Source organism: Myxine glutinosa, chromosome 10 (assembly GCF_964187855.1).
Source record: "Myxine glutinosa chromosome 10, kmMyxGlut1.1, whole genome shotgun sequence".
In the NCBI taxonomy this organism is placed as follows: domain Eukaryota; kingdom Metazoa; phylum Chordata; class Myxini; order Myxiniformes; family Myxinidae; genus Myxine; species Myxine glutinosa.
Genome location: NC_136270.1, coordinates 33,163,068 through 33,180,023, shown reverse-complemented (window position 1 = coordinate 33,180,023; position 16,956 = coordinate 33,163,068). Strand labels below are relative to the sequence as shown.

At 46.4% G+C, this 16,956-nt stretch overlaps 1 protein-coding gene across 1 annotated transcript in view; it reads right to left on the bottom strand.

Annotated features, from left to right (window-relative positions):
- C10H18orf63 (chromosome 10 C18orf63 homolog) overlaps positions 1-16,956 on the bottom strand; it is a 135,962-nt gene that overhangs the window by 64,596 nt on the left and 54,410 nt on the right. The window contains exons 2-4 of the mRNA XM_068127436.2: positions 11,059-11,190; positions 10,883-10,961; positions 1,910-1,966 (exon numbers count right to left, since the gene is read on the bottom strand). Coding sequence (XP_067983537.2) covers positions 1,910-1,966; positions 10,883-10,961; positions 11,059-11,183 — 261 coding nt within the window. The 5' untranslated portion in view covers positions 11,184-11,190. The remainder of the gene's footprint in view (positions 1-1,909; positions 1,967-10,882; positions 10,962-11,058; positions 11,191-16,956) is intronic.

The window sequence follows — 16,956 nt, the reverse complement described above, 5'->3', positions numbered from 1 at the left end:
AGCCAATTGATTAAGAAAATATTTTATTGATTTCAATTATGCAATTAATCAATCAAATATTGTGCACCTCTCCTTCCAAATACAGTCTCTATGAGCTGCACGGTGGTATTGCCGGATGCACCCCAGCAATGCCGCTCTGGAGGATATTTAATTATTTGGCATGGGGGCGGTGTACTTTGAATGTATCTGTACTAGTTTCTTGTTTGTTTGTTTGTCCGGGCGATATCTCAGCCATCCTTTGAGCTAGGAAGCTGAAGTTTCGGCACAATAGTGACGAAGTCCTATGTCAAAAACAGTATTTTTTGTTTTTTGATTAATCAATTAATTGAGTAGTTATTTAATTATTAGCAATTAATGAAGTACTTATTTAATTAATTAAATTTCCTTTCTTTTCTGACCATTAACTCAGGCACCTTTTGAGTTGGGAAGCTGATATTTGGACATGCCCATGACCAGGTGATTTGGCTGCAAAGGCTAATTTTGATTTATTAATTAATCAATTAATCGATGAATTATTTAATTATTCGATTAATGACAAAAATTTTTTGAAGTTACAGATTCTGATGAAATGGTGGTGGTTTATGTGTTCTATGACCGAATTGATTAATAATTTAATTATTTAATGATTATTATTTATTTATTTTCATTATTAATCATTTATTTATTTTGTTTCTCATTTGGCCAATATCTCAGGCACCTTTTGAGCTAGGAAGCTAATATTTGGACATGACAGTGACCAAGTGATGTGGCTATCAAGGATATTTTTGATTTATTGATTAATCATTTAATCGATTAATTATTTATTGATTAATCAATTAATTATTTAATTTTTTATTAATGCCTTATTTAATTAAATTTCTAAAAGATACATCTTCGGATGAAGCACTAGTGGTTTAGTTATGCTATTAGCCAATTGATTAAGAAAATATTTTGTGATAATCTTTTATTGATTTTAATTATACAATTAATCAATCAATTATTGTACACCTCTCCCTCCCAATGCAGTCTCTATGAGCTGCACTGCGGTATTGCCAGGCACCGGAGGCGTATCTGTACTTGTCTTGACCCCACTCTTTTTAATAAAAATTGGGGGATATTGTAATCGGCTCCGTCTGTCTGTGTGTGTGTCCCATCGTCCATCATGCTATCTCATCCTAAACAGTGTAGAAATTTACCAAAATTGGTAATCATTATCATCACATAGCAAGAAGGTGTGAGAGCAGTGTCATAGGGGAGGGGTCAAAATGTGATACCCAAAATTTAATTATGGGCACATTTAAATGAAACTTTGTATACGTCATCAACATTGGGAGACATGTAAAAAAAAATTTGGATTTGTCCTCACCATGTCCCAAGGAGTGGGGACTTATGGACTTATGGGTCACAGGAGTCAAAATGGAAAAAATTCTTTTACTCAAAATTTGATATTGGGTCAATTCCTGATGAAACGTTTTGCCATCTTTCAACTTAGTTTAAGGTGGGAAGCATGGGGATTTGCGATGGCATGCTATTGATTTCACTCTGGTTTGTTTTGGAATCAAAGCTTTTGCTTTGTATCACATTGTAATATTCATACTCACCTTGATGTTTCATAGTTAACTTGTTGCAGCAGAATAACTAATTCTACCAAATGGAACATGAATATTCGCTCTGGTTATAAAAGGTTATGAACACTATATTCAAGATTCTACATAATTGTTTGTCCATGTTATAAAATATAAAGCATAGACATTTGACTTCCACTGGCAATTCAACAAAAAAAATCTTAGGAATGATGACAGCAAGGGAGCAGAGCTCAGGGTGCATACCTGCAGGAGTATATTTTAAAAAGTGGTACAACTGAACCTCAGATATTGTCACTACTATAAATATGTGAACTGCGAGTGCCGTGTATTATAACTTGTATTACCTTGGCACCGATCCTTTTAGCAAATTCTTGAATTCTCCGTGAATTCAGGAAATTTCTCTGTTCCATCAAAATGAAAAATACACATTGGTACAATATTTAACAATGCAATGTAATTAATGTACAGAGGAAGGTAGTGGGGAGGGTAAAGGTACCTTATTCAGAATTACAGCTAGTCTGAAATGTTGTGGCAGAGCACTAACACAGCAGTCATTTAAAGGTTACAAAGTTACTTTCATCGAGGTCGAGATAACTAAACACTTGACAAATATATGCCATGTATGAAAGAGTTGTGAAAGGTTTCCGGCCAAAAAAAAGTCACCAACTCGATTTTATACAAACTAGGGCATTGCCCGTACGTGGGTGCCCGTTCCTTGCCAAAAAAAAAAAAAACGCTACCCGTACGCTCTACCCCGCCCGTACGCCCGTAAACAAAAAAAACAACGCTCTTCGCTTCCGCCCTTCGCTCTGACTGAATTGGGAGAAATAATGCGCATAAGAAATCGAATTACGTACCGTAATGGCGGTCAGCTCGTAACGCGCTCAGCTCCGCTCGTCTCACATCGGCCACGCCTACGCAACAAAGCGTTCTGTGATTGGCTGCCGGAAGTTCGCAAATCGTCGCAGTTACGATGAATCGTTTTAATTTAATCGCAGTTTGAATTCGTTTTAAAACATAGTTTAACGGCAACATAGTTTTCCAACGTGAAATAAATGAATACGCTGTCAAATGTGCCGTCCGAGGTAGAGTCTGATCGCCACGTTCGGCACACGTGATAGCTCGCTGCTCTCTGATTGGTTGAAGCGTTTTTTGGACATAGCTCGGTAAGTACTTGTCCGATTAATTTCAAACCTTGAAAAGGCACATCCTCGGGTCCCCAGCAATATACCTGGCAAGTTAAAAGTATATCGGACCCGTGGTTGTCGAGAAACAGCGGTCACAGACAAACGTACAAACGTACAGAGATTACTGGAATTATAGATAGATGAGAGTTGGGGCATTTCAACTTTGAAAATGAACAATCACAATTGTTTTATTCCTATACCTCAATGTCAATCCATCAAGTTTTCACAATCCCCTCGATTGGCATGCCCACATAATTATATAGTTATATAGGATAAAAAGTATCCGACCTTTATTTTTCGTGCGTAAAAAAAAAGAAGCTAGGGAGGCGTTGATTGGTGCACGTATGTAGGCGATCCTAATGCGCACGCGTGAATTTTTTCCCACCTGCAGAAGCTGTCATTCGACGGCAGACCGCCGATGAGTGAGGACATGTAAGTGAGCGCCGTCGGATTTTCGTTTTTGACAAAATGACGGAAAAAACTTGAACAACGCTACTGCATCAAATTTTGTGTAAAGCTTGGCGATTCCAAAGTGGAAACGATCCGCAAGATTCAACACCGTTCATTCCATTATGAAGGAGGATTTGGGCTTCAGGAGAATCTCAGCGAAGTTCGTACCAAAGCTGCTAACGATTGAGCAGAAGCAACTCCGTTTGGAGATCGCACAGGACATGCTGGAGACTGTGAACAGCGATCCCAGCTTCCTCAACACAGTGATCACTGGCAATAAGTCCTGGGTTTATGGGTACGACCCAGAAACCAAGTTGCAGTCATCACAATGGAAGCATCCAACATCCCCGAGGCCAAAAAACACAAAATTTGATGCAGTAGCGTTGTTCAAGTTTTTCCGTCATTTTGTCAAAAACGAAAATCCGACGGCGCTCACTTACATGTCCTCACTCATCGGCGGTCTGCCGTCGAAAGACAGCTTCTGCAGGTGGGAAAAAATTCACGCGTGCGCATTAGGATCGTCTACATACGTGCACCAATCAACGCCTCCCTAGCTTCTTTTTTTTTACGCACGAAAAATAAAGGTCGGATACTTTTTGAACACACTACGTATATTGCATAAATGTGATACTTTGTTGGCAATCAGGTGTAGAGTCAAGAAATGGTTTATTCCACAACATCACCAAAATCAACATTTACAAAAAAAAAGTATTATTTTTGGGCAGCAATTTGAAATCACTTTTGGTCTCCATGTAAAGAGATGTGTACTTTTGGATCGGTTTCAGAAAAGTATGAGGGATTGATAAAAGATCAGAGGGAATCGGAGATTTTTTTTTGTTTTTTTACATGTGAGCAGATAAAGCAAGGGAAATATTTACCCTATTACAGCTCTTCCATGAGCCTAAGCATCTGTATTAAAAGGAGAATGTGTTGGAAGGGGTAAGGATGAGAGAATGTGTAAGCAAGATTGGTGGGAGGTGGTGGGAAATGTGCTCAAAAGACAAGCTGGTGGGGTATATGCAAGGGCATATTAGGGTGAATATTATAAACACATACTGCATATGATCAACAAGCATGGAATGACTACTACTACTACTACTACTACTACTACTACTACTACTACTACTACTACTACTACTACAATGACCGTTTTACCATATTACGGGGTTGGTTGGCTGAATGCCCTCTCCACTTAGTCCTGCCAAAGGCATCCTCCTCTATTAACCCGAACAACTGCAAGCCTCCATTGATAGCATCTTTCCAGGTCGTTTTGGGTCTACCTCTTGGTCTTTTCCCCTCAACCACGAAACTAGTGACTTTCCTGATAGAAGCATAGAATGACCAACAAGCATAAAACGGTTATAAAGTTACACTGTGCTGCCTTTGGACACAACAGACTGTGGGACTGCGGTTCAGAAAGGTTATTCGGCTTCAAAGCTTGAGAACTCTTCAGTGAATGCGAAAAGTTTTTTTTCTTCTCAAAAATAATGTGAACATACAAAACTTTGCGTAGAAGTTACAATTTACTGAATAAAAGATCCTTCCTGTACAGATGATTCTGACATGCAATAAGTTTCACAGATGGCAAGTTCGGTTTAGTTTTTTTTTTTTTTTAATTGCAGACCCTTTGACAAAGACTGCACTCGTAACCAAAGACAGATAGAGATATCAGCGGACTACCAAATGAAGAGAAGCTCTAAATTAAAAGTTTGATTTGGGAAAATCTGGAGGAGAGACTGTCCGCTGATGAGAAATATGAACTAAGAAATGGTTGTCAACTAGACAAAGTATGTGTTTCCAAAAATCAAGGATGGCTCGTAAAAAAAAGAGATTATAGAGGTTTTGGCTAACCAAGCGTTCTGGTCTGGTTATTTACCATCATGTGATGGACCATTTTGCAAACACTGCGTTCCTTTTTTGGGGAGGATTTTGGAAAGAAAAACCATGGTCAGCTTGTGTCAGGACCATTTAGAAAGTGGAAGAAAGACACTGTAAGATATGAACACTTTCACAAAGTAAAATCCAACTCTGGAGTAAGTGACCAGATGGCAGAACTTTCAGCTGTGTATGAAGAATCAGCAACAACAGGTAAACATAAGTATGACTTCTGTAAAACGATAGGAAGATTAAAAATCTGAAGGACTTTGAGACCATTATTGAGACTGTACTTATGTGTGGAAGACAGACTTACCCAATTTTGTGGGCACAAGAAACTCTAGAGCTCTACTACAGGGCATGGAATTGCCCATATTTGGGGCAATATTCTGCTCCAGAGTGAATGGTGGGGATAGTACTCCAGAGGAACATCTCAAGAATGCACTAAAAATGCACTTTGGTACCTACTTATCCAAAACAATACAGAATAAGCTGAACAACCTCATGGGATAAAATAGACAGAGAAAGATAGTGTCAGACTGTTTGAGATCTAGTGGGTGGTTTTCCCTATCAGCTGATGAGGTGGGAGATTGTGCTATAATAAAAAAAACAGCCGGCAGAAACTATTCGCTTTGCCGATGTGGGCATCTAGATTAGAGAGGAGATTATTTATTTCAAAGATGACAGCAAAAGTACAAAAGGAGACAAATTAGCTCAGGAGTTATTGTATTTTATACAGTGAGTTGGCCTGGATCGAGTAAAGATGAGAAGCCAGTGCTGTGATAGTGCAGGAAACATGGCTGGAAAGGAAAATATTGTGGGCACAAGATTTAAAAGCTGTTCCTAAACGTACTCTTGTTTTTGCGTTCTGCACATCAATTGAAAGCATTACCCAAGCATCAACTATTTCTGCTGTGAGAAACATGAACATTGCTGATCACATTGCAAGATGTTTTGAGTTTTCTGGCCGAGAAACAGCATGTTCAGGAAGAGAACTTAAGACACGTTTTGATGATGATACTTCAAGGTCCATACTGAAGTGTTGTCATACAAGATTGGGGGAATGTCACAATGCCTTTTCTGTATTTTTGGATTTAATCCCAGCAGTAGTAGATACTCTGGCCGTCTTTGTGAAACAACCAAGCACAAGACACAATGAAAAGCTGTGCATTTTAATTCATGGTGTGCCTCATCATTGTACATCTGTGTATAGGGTGTGGAAAGGGTGTCAGTAAGTCACTAAAATAATGTTATTTGGATTTAGGAAGAGCATTAATGAATATCATTTTGGTAACTTCCACACTTGAGGACTGTAAGTAATGATGTTGAGATATTTCACTTCAGTGGTTTCTCATTATTTAAAGAATAACTTGGAATGACAGGGGACAGATGCCCAGTCTGTTTCTGGCTTTGAAGGTTTGCTTTGCTACATGGTCAGCGAAAAAGCTCATGACTGAAAGATAGATTTTTTTCCCCGTCATCTCATTCCAGCTCTCTCCTCCTAATCTGTTGAGACTTAAATGGCAACCCTACCCATTGACTAGGAATCAGTCTTCAAATGACTGCCCAGAGTGGTGCAGTTAAGGCCTTTTGTGAAACTGTAGGCCTCGCTCAATCTGCTGCATTTCCAAATCATATCTCTATAAATAGCCTCATTATTTGTTGTGTTTTATGTCAAATTTCCACTCGAACCTGTTACTCGTCCTCTGTGTTTCATGGCCCTCCTCAGAGTATGTCCTCTTGAAAGTGTTTCCCTGGTCGTCTTGTGAGAGCCACCAAGGTGGCACCGTTTCTGAAAGTCTATCCTGCAATCTGTTTTTCAGATTAACCCATCATGTCATTGGCTCTAGACATTGAAAGTTCACACAACTCCTTCCTCAACAAACTCCGATGTGTATGGGGAAATAATTGCTCAAAGGCAGCTTGAAACTCCTCACCTGAAATGAAAATCCGACAGACAGGAACCGATGGTTCTCACGCATAGCATACAACCAGTCTACGTGTCTGTCGTTAGATGTGCCAGAACCCAACATCAAGCTCACCTGACACACTTCTCAAGCCTCTCACCATCCATAAATATATGGTGGCAACTCTTCAGGTCTGTCACTGGTACATTACATACTCCTCTTCTGTCCCTTCACTCTTGGATGGAGTCCTGCTGGACTCTGCTAATGAAAACGCTGTCTAAATACTGTTTTGACAGAAAAGAACAAGGATCTCAATCCCTTACGTCTCTATTATCATCTCCTACTTCCGATAGCATGTGGTGTTTTCTCCCATGAAGGTTAAAAAGTTCCTGGTCAATCTTAAAACCTCCGAAGCGACTGGATCTGATTGTTCTATAATCCTCAAAACCTGTGCAATGCTGCATCTTTTTTTTTGCTCAAATTAAAATCCTTCGATAACCAAAAGAGATTGATCTTCTAAACTATGAACCAACCAATCAGACTTCTCTGAATCAAAAGCAAAGTGATATAATGTTCGTATAATTGCTCGATCGTATAATTTCGTATAATCTTGAGTCTTGATTCTTCTGAAATTTTCCTATGTCTAATCATAAGTTAAATTGCTGCTTTGGATATTCCATTGTTGAGAAGTTCCATCTTCTAACTAAACAATGAATGGATCCTCTGACTCTCTCAAACATAAGGTCAGGTGAATGTCTTCTGCCTTTGTGAACTGTAAGCCTTGTTTTTAGCCGCGTCGCAGACGCTGCTAATAGAGTGCCCTCTGCTGTTCTTGTTGTTCTTCTTGTTATAACTAAAGATGTCAGGCAATGGCATTCAGGGTCATCTCCGCAAATGGCTATACAATCCTCTTCATGAGCACAAATGGGTTGCTAAAGATGGTATATTATCTTGTGCTCTGTTGAAACTAGTGTACTGCAAGACAGCATACTGGAACCATTATTATTTTTGATTTACATCAATAGCTTTTTTGCTTCTTTTGAAAATTATCTGTACCACTTTGCTGATGATTCTACCTACATTCTACATGCTTAGTTTGACAGGCATGCTGCTGTAGCATCCCTGTCTGCAGATGTAGAAAATAAATAAATAAATAAATAAATAATCACTGGTCAATGATTTGGAACATGCGTTTAACAAAGGAAAATGCATGCTGCTGTGGCATCCCTGACTGCAGATGTAGAAAATAAATAAATATATAAATAAATAATCACTGGTCAATGATTTGGAACATGCGTTTAACAAAGGAAAATGCATGCTGCTGTAGCATCCCTGACTGCAGATGTAGAAAATAAATAAATTAATAAATAATCACTGGTCAATGACTTGGAACATGCCTTTCACAAAGGAAAATGCATGCTGCTGTAGCATCCCTGACTGCAGATGTAGAAAATAAATAAATTAATAAATAATCACTGGTCAATGACTTGGAACATGCCTTTCACAAAGGAAAATGCATGCTGCTGTAGCATCCCTGACTGCAGATGTAGAAAATAAATAAATAAATAAATAAATAATCACTGGTCAATGATTTGGAACATGCCTTTCAACAAAGGAAAATGCATGCTGCTGTAGCATCCCTGACTGCAGATGTAGAAAATAAATAAATAAATAAATAATCACTGGTCAATGATTTGGAACATGCGTTTAACAAAGGAAAATGCATGCTGCTGTAGCATCCCTGACTGCAGATGTAGAAAATAAATAAATTAATAAATAATCACTGGTCAATGACTTGGAACATGCGTTCAACAAAGGAAAATGCATGCTGCTGTGGCATCCCTGACTGCAGATGTAGAAAATAAATAAATAAATAAATAAATAATCACTGGTCAATGACTTGGAACATGCGTTTAACAAAGGAAAATGCATGCTGCTGTGGCATCCCTGACTGCAGATGTAGAAAATAAATAAATAAATAAATAAATAATCACTGGTCAATGACTTGGAACATGCCTTTCAACAAAGGAAAATGCATGCTGCTGTAGCATCCCTGACTGCAGATGTAGAAAATAAATAAATAAATAAATAATCACTGGTCAATGATTTGGAACATGCGTTTAACAAAGGAAAATGCATGCTGCTGTAGCATCCCTGACTGCAGATGTAGAAAATAAATAAATTAATAAATAATCACTGGTCAATGACTTGGAACATGCCTTTCAACAAAGGAAAATGCATGCTGCTGTAGCATCCCTGACTGCAGATGTAGAAAATAAATAAATAAATAAATAATCACTGGTCAATGATTTGGAACATGCGTTTAACAAAGGAAAATGCATGCTGCTGTAGCATCCCTGACTGCAGATGTAGAAAATAAATAAATTAATAAATAATCACTGGTCAATGATTTGGAACATGCGTTTAACAAAGGAAAATGCATGCTGCTGTGGCATCCATGACTGCAGATGTAGAAAATAAATAAATTAATAAATAATCACTGGTCAATGATTTGGAACATGCGTTTAACAAAGGAAAATGCATGCTGCTGTAGCATCCCTGACTGCAGATGTAGAAAATAAATAAATAAATAAATAATCACTGGTCAATGATTTGGAACATGCGTTTAACAAAGGAAAATGCATGCTGCTGTGGCATCCCTGACTGCAGATGTAGGAAATAAATAAATAAATAAATAATCACTGGTCAATGATTTGGAACATGCGTTTAACAAAGGAAAATGCATGCTGCTGTGGCATCCCTGACTGCAGATGTAGAAAATAAATAAATAAATAAATAATCACTGGTCAATGATTTGGAACATGCGTTTAACAAAGGAAAATGCATGCTGCTGTAGCATCCCTGACTGCAGATGTAGAAAATAAATAAATAAATAAATAATCACTGGTCAATGACTTGGAACATGCGTTTAACAAAGGAAAATGCATGCTGCTGTAGCATCCCTGACTGCAGATGTAGAAAATAAATAAATAAATAAATAATCACTGGTCAATGACTTGGAACATGCGTTTAACAAAGGAAAATTCCATATTCACACTATATTTATCCTTTTATTAAGGAATGGCTGATTAATTCCCCAATCCAATTGTGGTTAAACACTGGGAGAGGTTCAGTCTCAGAAGCTTCTTTGCACAAGCCTATCAGGCATAACATGACTTGGTTAGACCATATTTCCAAGCTGGCTTCTAAACTTGCTATTTCTCAGTCATGTCCATTGTGGGCTCTCCAAAGCTCATTATGGTGAAGTAGGCTTTTCAAAAATCGAGAGGTTTGTGCCATGGAGTATAAGCTCCCAACTCAAGGATGGACATCTGCTTTCCACCTCTCTCCAAATGAAGTGGTTGAATCCAAGGCTCTTTCAGTTATTGGTATCTCTCAGCAGGTTGAGTGCCAGGACTTAACTTCTTGCAGGTTCTTCTTCCTCTTGCACACCGCAAGCAGGTTGTTGGATCTCCAGTTGCCTTTCTTCAGTTTTTTTTCTCGACCTATACCCTCTTCCTACTGCCCATCCCCAGCCCCTCCAATGAGCCTGAGTTATTTTGAAAAACAAGCAAACAAACCGAGTTACCCTCCACTGGTGTAAGTTTGATACTCATCTCTAAGCTTTACAGTCACATCTGTGGAACTGAATCCCCTTGTCTGTTGTATCATGCTCTTCCCTACCACCCCTCAAGATTGCTGCTGCATTTTGCTGCCTTATGATTTCTCCCACACCTATTCCCGAGTTCTTCTACTCATGCTGTAGTGTGAGTTTTTGTCCACCTGTTCCCCTCTAGTACTGGCACTATGTTAACCTGCCATCTCTCGATTAACTCTTCTGTGCGTCTCAACTTCTGCAGAAAAAAAGCATACCCGGGAAACATATTGTTAAACTTACCGATGTAACAATGAAAATCTCATCACTTGTGTCTGGTGCAGGAGATGCCAAAACCTCAACATTTGTGAAAAGTAATTTTCTGAAACAGACAACATGACAAACAAATAAATCCACAATGTGGTTACCTGTGCAGTTACAATGCTCGACTAATGAAGATCAGATAGACCACAACTCACCGGCATTGCAGTACCTGCTGTTGCTTGGTGTCGTTTTCCAGAGACAGCACACTAAGCCGGCTGGCACACAATTTATCCGGGTCAGGGAGGGTTACAAAATGGAGTGACTGGCATCCTGCCATCATTTTTATGCTGCAAACAAAGCAAAGCAGAATTCCATGTCAATTTTGGAAGATCAAACACAAAACAATGGTAAATTATCATACTTATCTCAGATGATATAGACCTTTCCATCACGAGTATTTAATTTTAAGGGGATGCCAGCATCTCACTCATTGTTTGCCACGTAGCCATTTGTGTACCCTTTGATAAGACAGAAAGCTGGAGCATTTAACCACAGATTTTTGGAAAACAGGAAGCGCGGCCAAGACTTGTGCTGTTGTAGATTGTAACAACAATTCTGGAAAATTTATTGAGATTGAAATATCAATCCCATGTTTGTCTCCAGTCAATTAACCATGGAACTCTGAATATCAACACCAGGTGTGCTTATTCATCTATAACACAAAGGTATTACAAAGAACATGATGTAAATAGTATTTCTGGAACCGCACTTCGAAGATTAAAATGGACAAAAGGACTGCAAATGATGAGTCCTGGACAAAGCATTGCCTGACCCCACATCCCGATATACACTTTATAGTGGCCTCAAAACGTGGTAGTTCAAAAAACTCAAAACGTTAAAGACAATGTATGGAAGCTTAAAACCTTGCTCAGACTCTGAAGTACCTATACTCGAAAGTTGGGGGCTCTACGTGCTACAGTTTGGCCGTGGAAAAATAACGTACAAACACACAAGCAATTGAAAATGTTTACGTTAAAGCGCGGCGTTACGCGCGCTGCTTGCGAGCAAGGAGGAAGCGGACAAGCGATAACTTATAAGCGTCTTTATTTCAGGAGCTCACTGTAACACTGGCGCACTCCGGGCTGCGCGCCCGGTGTATATCATGAGGCCACGCCTACCCCTCGGGCGTGGCCACCGCCCACTTGGTGCGCGGAATGATGTCACCACGCCAGTGGGCTTTTGTGTCTGCCACACGCGCCCCCCCAGAATTCCCGCGCACCTGGAGGGCCAGTTTGCGGGGCAGACGAATGACCCGGCCGAAGCGCCCCCTGGCGATCGGCGGCGTCCGGGGTGCAGGGATGCCAGGTGGGATGCCCCTGGCTGCCCCTGGGATGGGTGCAGGACCGGGGGGCGGCGTGGCGGCGGGGCTGGGCGGTGCCGGGGGTCCGCCCGCAGGGGGGCGGCCCCGACGTGGGGGTCGGGCCACTGGCGGTGGATGGTCCACGTTGAGGTGGGCCGGCTTGAGGCGGTCTACCGAAACGCGGTCAGGAGTACCGCCGATGTCCAGGGTGAAGTGCTTCGCCCCGGTCTCCAGCACGCGGAAAGGCCCGTCGTACGGGGGCCGCAGTGGTGTCCGGTGGGCATCGTGGCGGACGAAGACGTACTCCGCCGTGCGAAGCTCCGGGGCGACGTGCGTCGGTGGGTGCCCGTGGCATGCCGTTGGCACCGGGGCGAACCTCTGGGCGGTCTCTTGCAGAGCGGAGCGCTGCTGTGCCGCGGACCATGGTGCCGTGGAGTCGGGGAGGAACTCGCCCGGCACGCGCAGCGGTTGCCCGAAGACCAACTCCGCCGCGGATGCGCGCAGGTCCTCCTTGGGCGCCGTCCGGAGGCCCAGCAGGACCCAGGGGAGCCTGTCGACCCAGCCGCCGTCGCGGAGGGTGGCCCGGAGCGCGGCCTTCAATGAGCGGTGAAATCGCTCACACAGGCCGTTAGCCTGGGGGTGGTAGGCCGTGGTTCGGTGCAGCCGGACCCCGAGCCCCTGCGCGACCGCCCCCCAGAGCTCCGAGGTGAACTGGGGGCCGCGGTCGGACGAGATGTCTGAGGGGGCGCCGAACCGGGCGACCCAGTTGGCGATGAAAGCCTACGCGACATCGGCCGCCGTTGTCGACGCCAAGGGCACGGCCTCCGGCCACCGGGTGGTGCGGTCCACCATGGTGAGGACGTAGGTGAAACCCCGCGAGGGGGCAGAGGTCCCACCAGGTCCACGTGGACGTGGTCAAACCGGCGTTCCGGCACCGTGAACGGGGCCAACGGGGCCTGGGTGTGCCGGTGCACCTTGGCGCGCTGGCACGCGAGGCACGTCCTGGCCCAGCCGCGGACGGCCTTCCGGAGGCCATGCCAGACGAACTTGTCGGCGATCAGCCTTTGGGAGGCCCTCGCGCCCGGGTGGGACAGGCCGTGGATGGCGTCAAACACCTGGCGCTGCCAGCCCGCGGGCACAATGGGGCGAGGACGCCCGAGGGAGACGTCGCACAAGAGGGCCGCGCCCGCGCCGTCGAACGCCACCTCGGTGACGCGGAGGCCCGTGACGGCGGTCCGCAAGGCCTGGACGTCGGGGTCAGCGGCCTGGTCCGCTGCCATCCGCGCATAGTCGATGCCGAGGTGGACTGCGTGGGCGACGGCCCGGGAAAGGCAATCCGCCACCGGGTTGTCCTTCCCCGCGACGTGCTGGATGTCCGTCATGTACTCGGACACGGCCGAGAGGTGACGCTGCTGCCGGGCCGACCACGGCTCGGTGACCTTGCCCATCGCGAAGATCAGCGGCTTGTGGTCGACGAAGGCAGTGAACGCACGGCCCTCGAGCAGATGGCGGAAGTGCCTGACCGCCAAGTGAAGCCCGAGCAACTCGCGGTCGAAGGTACTGTAACGGCGTTCGCGTGGGCGAAGCTGCCGGCTAAAGAACGCCAGCGGTTGCCAAGCTCCACGCACCCATTGCTCGTGCACCACGCCCACCGCGTAGTCCGAGGCATCGGTGGTGAGGGCGATCGGTGCATCGGGCGCGCGAGCATGGTGGCGTTAGCCAAGGCGAGCTTCGCGCCCGTGAACGCCGTGTCCATCTGCTCGGTCCAGGTAACGTCGCCTTTGCCCGGCTTACCTCGGAGAGCTTCGTGCAGGGGGCGCAGGAGCTGGGCGATACGGGGCAGGAACCGATGGTAAAAGTTCACCATGCCCAGGAACTCCTGCAGCCCTCTTTTCGTGCGGGGGCGCGGAAACCCCTTCACCGCCTCCACCTTGGCCGGCAGGGGGACGGCTCCGTGCCTGGTGACACGGTGCCCCAGAAAATCGATTATGGTGGCGCCAAACCGGCACTTTGCGGGGTTCACAATCAGGCCATGCTGGCCCAGGCGTTCGAAGAGCGTGCGGAGGTGGCGTAGGTGCTCTTCGCGGGACGCGCTGGCGACGAGGATATCGTCCAGGTAGACGTAGACAAAATCCAAGTCACGCAGGACGCTGTCCATCAGTCGCTGGAACGCCTGAGCCGCATTCTTCAGACCGAAGGGCATGCGCAGGAACTCGAAGAGTCCGAATGGCGTGATGACCGCCGTCTTCGGGACGTCCTCCGGCCTGACGGGGACCTGATGGTAGCCGCGTATGAGGTCCACCTTCGAGAAGAAGGACATGCCCGCCAAACGGGCGGAAATGTCCTGAATGTGGGGGACGGGGTAGCGGTCGGGAGTCGTGGCGTCATTGAGACGGCGATGCTTCGGCACGATGTGCAGCGGCGACGCCCAAGCGCTCTCTGAGCGCCGAACGATGCCGAGTCGCTCCAGGGTAGCGAACGCCGCTTTTGCCACCGCCAGCTTCGTCGGCTCGAGGCGGCGTGCCCGGGCGTAGACCGGTGGCCCGACGGTGGGGATGTGATGGGCCACCCCGTGCTTGACGGCCCCCTCCGAGAAGGTGGGCCGCATGAGGGCCGGGAAGCCGGCGGGGAGGCAGGTGAATGCGTCCGCTGCCGGAAGCGTACAGACCAACGTGGCCGGAACCGAACCGTTCGGCAAGCCGCTTGGCAAGCCGCTCGTTGAGCTGGGCAACGCACAAGCGAGCGAGCTGAACGTCTCGGCCTGGACAAGACGTCTGCGCTTGACGTCGACCAGGAGCCCATTAGCGCACAGGAAGTCCGTGCCAAGCAGTGCCATGGGCACGTCGGCGGTGACGAACGTCCATCGGAAAACCTGCCCTCCGAACCGCAGAGAGAGGCAGCGTTTTCCGTACGTACGGATGGGCGTCCCGTTCGCGGCAAGCAGCGCGGGGCCCCCACCCGCGGCGTGCTTGTCTGACGTGCCGGCGGGAACGACACTCACCTGCGCTCCCGTGTCGCACAGGTAACGGCGCCCGGAGAAGGTGTCCGTTATGAACAGCAGGCTGCTCGAACGGCCGGCGCTCATCGCCACTATTGAGCGCCGGCCCAGGCGTTTCCCGACCTGTTGAAGGAGCATGGCGGATGACACTGCCGAGCTTCGTGGCCGAACTTGGCGTGGAACCAGCACCAGGTGGTGGAGCTGGAGGAGCGCGGCTGGCTCAGCCAGGCCGGTGGAGTTGGCGGGTTTCCCCGCGGTGGCGGTTTTCGCCGCGGCGGTGGGCGGGGCGTGGCGGCGGTCACGAGGTGCGTATTAGCATGCTGCGTATGCTGTATAAGCTGATGCTGTGGATCAGCAGCATCAGCAGCAGCATCAGCAGCATCAGCCACGAGGGCCGTGACGGCCACGCCGACTCTCGCCCGCGTGTCCGAAGCGGCGAAGTACTTGTCCGCCTCGGCTGCCAATGCTCGGGGTTCCGTTAGCCCGGTCCCGGCCAACGCGAGGCGAACCTGCGCTGGAAGTTGGCGACGGAAAAGCGCCTGGAATAGAGAACCGGGGGCTTCGTCGCCCAACAGTGACAGCATATGGTCCATTCGGACCGACGGGCGTGTGTCACCGAGCTCGGGGAGATCCAGGAGGCGGTCGGCCCGTGCGTCGTCCGTGAGGCCGAACGTGGCTAGGAGTAGCCGCTTGAGTGCCTCGTACTTGTGGCCGTCCGGTGGGTGGCGAAGGACGGACACAACTCGAGCGGCCGTGCCGGGCCCGAGGGAGGCGACGACGTGGCAATAGCGCGTGTCATCGCCGGTGAGGCACCGAAGCTGAAATTGGGCTTCGGCCTGGACGAACCAGACTTCGGCCTGAGCCTCCCAAAATTCGGGAAGTTTGATGAAGTTGGCCATGGCAATGGCGTCGCGTGTGGAAGGATCGCTCCGGCAGATCCAACGTCAAGGGGGTCACCAGTAAAGCGCGGCGTTACGCGCGCTGCTTGCGAGCAAGGAGGAAGCGGACAAGCGGTAACTTATAAGCGTCTTTATTTCAGGAGCTCACTGTAACACTGGCGCGCTCCGGGCTGCGCGCCCGGTGTATATCATGAGGCCACGCCTACCCCTCGGGCGTGGCCACCGCCCACTTGGTGCGCGGAATGATGTCACCACGCCAGTGGGCTTTTGTGTCCGCCACAACGTGTTACATATCATTACAGTTTCATTTAAAATGCTTCAAAACAAGAGCGGTAGTCTAATAATGGCGTAGCCAGGCTTGGATCTGCTGAGTGGAGGATCTGCTGTCTCCCCGTCACGTGACCAGATCCTCAGCTCTGATTGGTGGACGTTTGTGAGGGACATACATACATACACCGGACGGACAGACAATCGCTGTTCCGGACGGCATAAAAATATGGCTGCCAACCACGTGACCGATGATGGCATCAAATTATTATTTTTTCTTGACCAATCTATCCCTAGATCACGCAGGTGGCGTTCCTTCTCGCTGTTTCTCTTCTTCTATCCTATCACTACCACCAAGGACCACACTCTCCAACCATCGTACTTGCTAGCGATTCCTCCCCTCCTCTCTTTTCTCTTTAATTAATTTGCCTTGATGTTTGTCCCACTGTCAGATCTACCCTGCTCTACCATGAGCCTCACTCCTGTAAATAATAACTAATTCTAATTACTAATTTTTTGTCAGTTTGTCACTAATTTGTTGTTGCCACCCTTTTCTTTTCTATTTTATGCAATTCTTCTTAGTCTCATC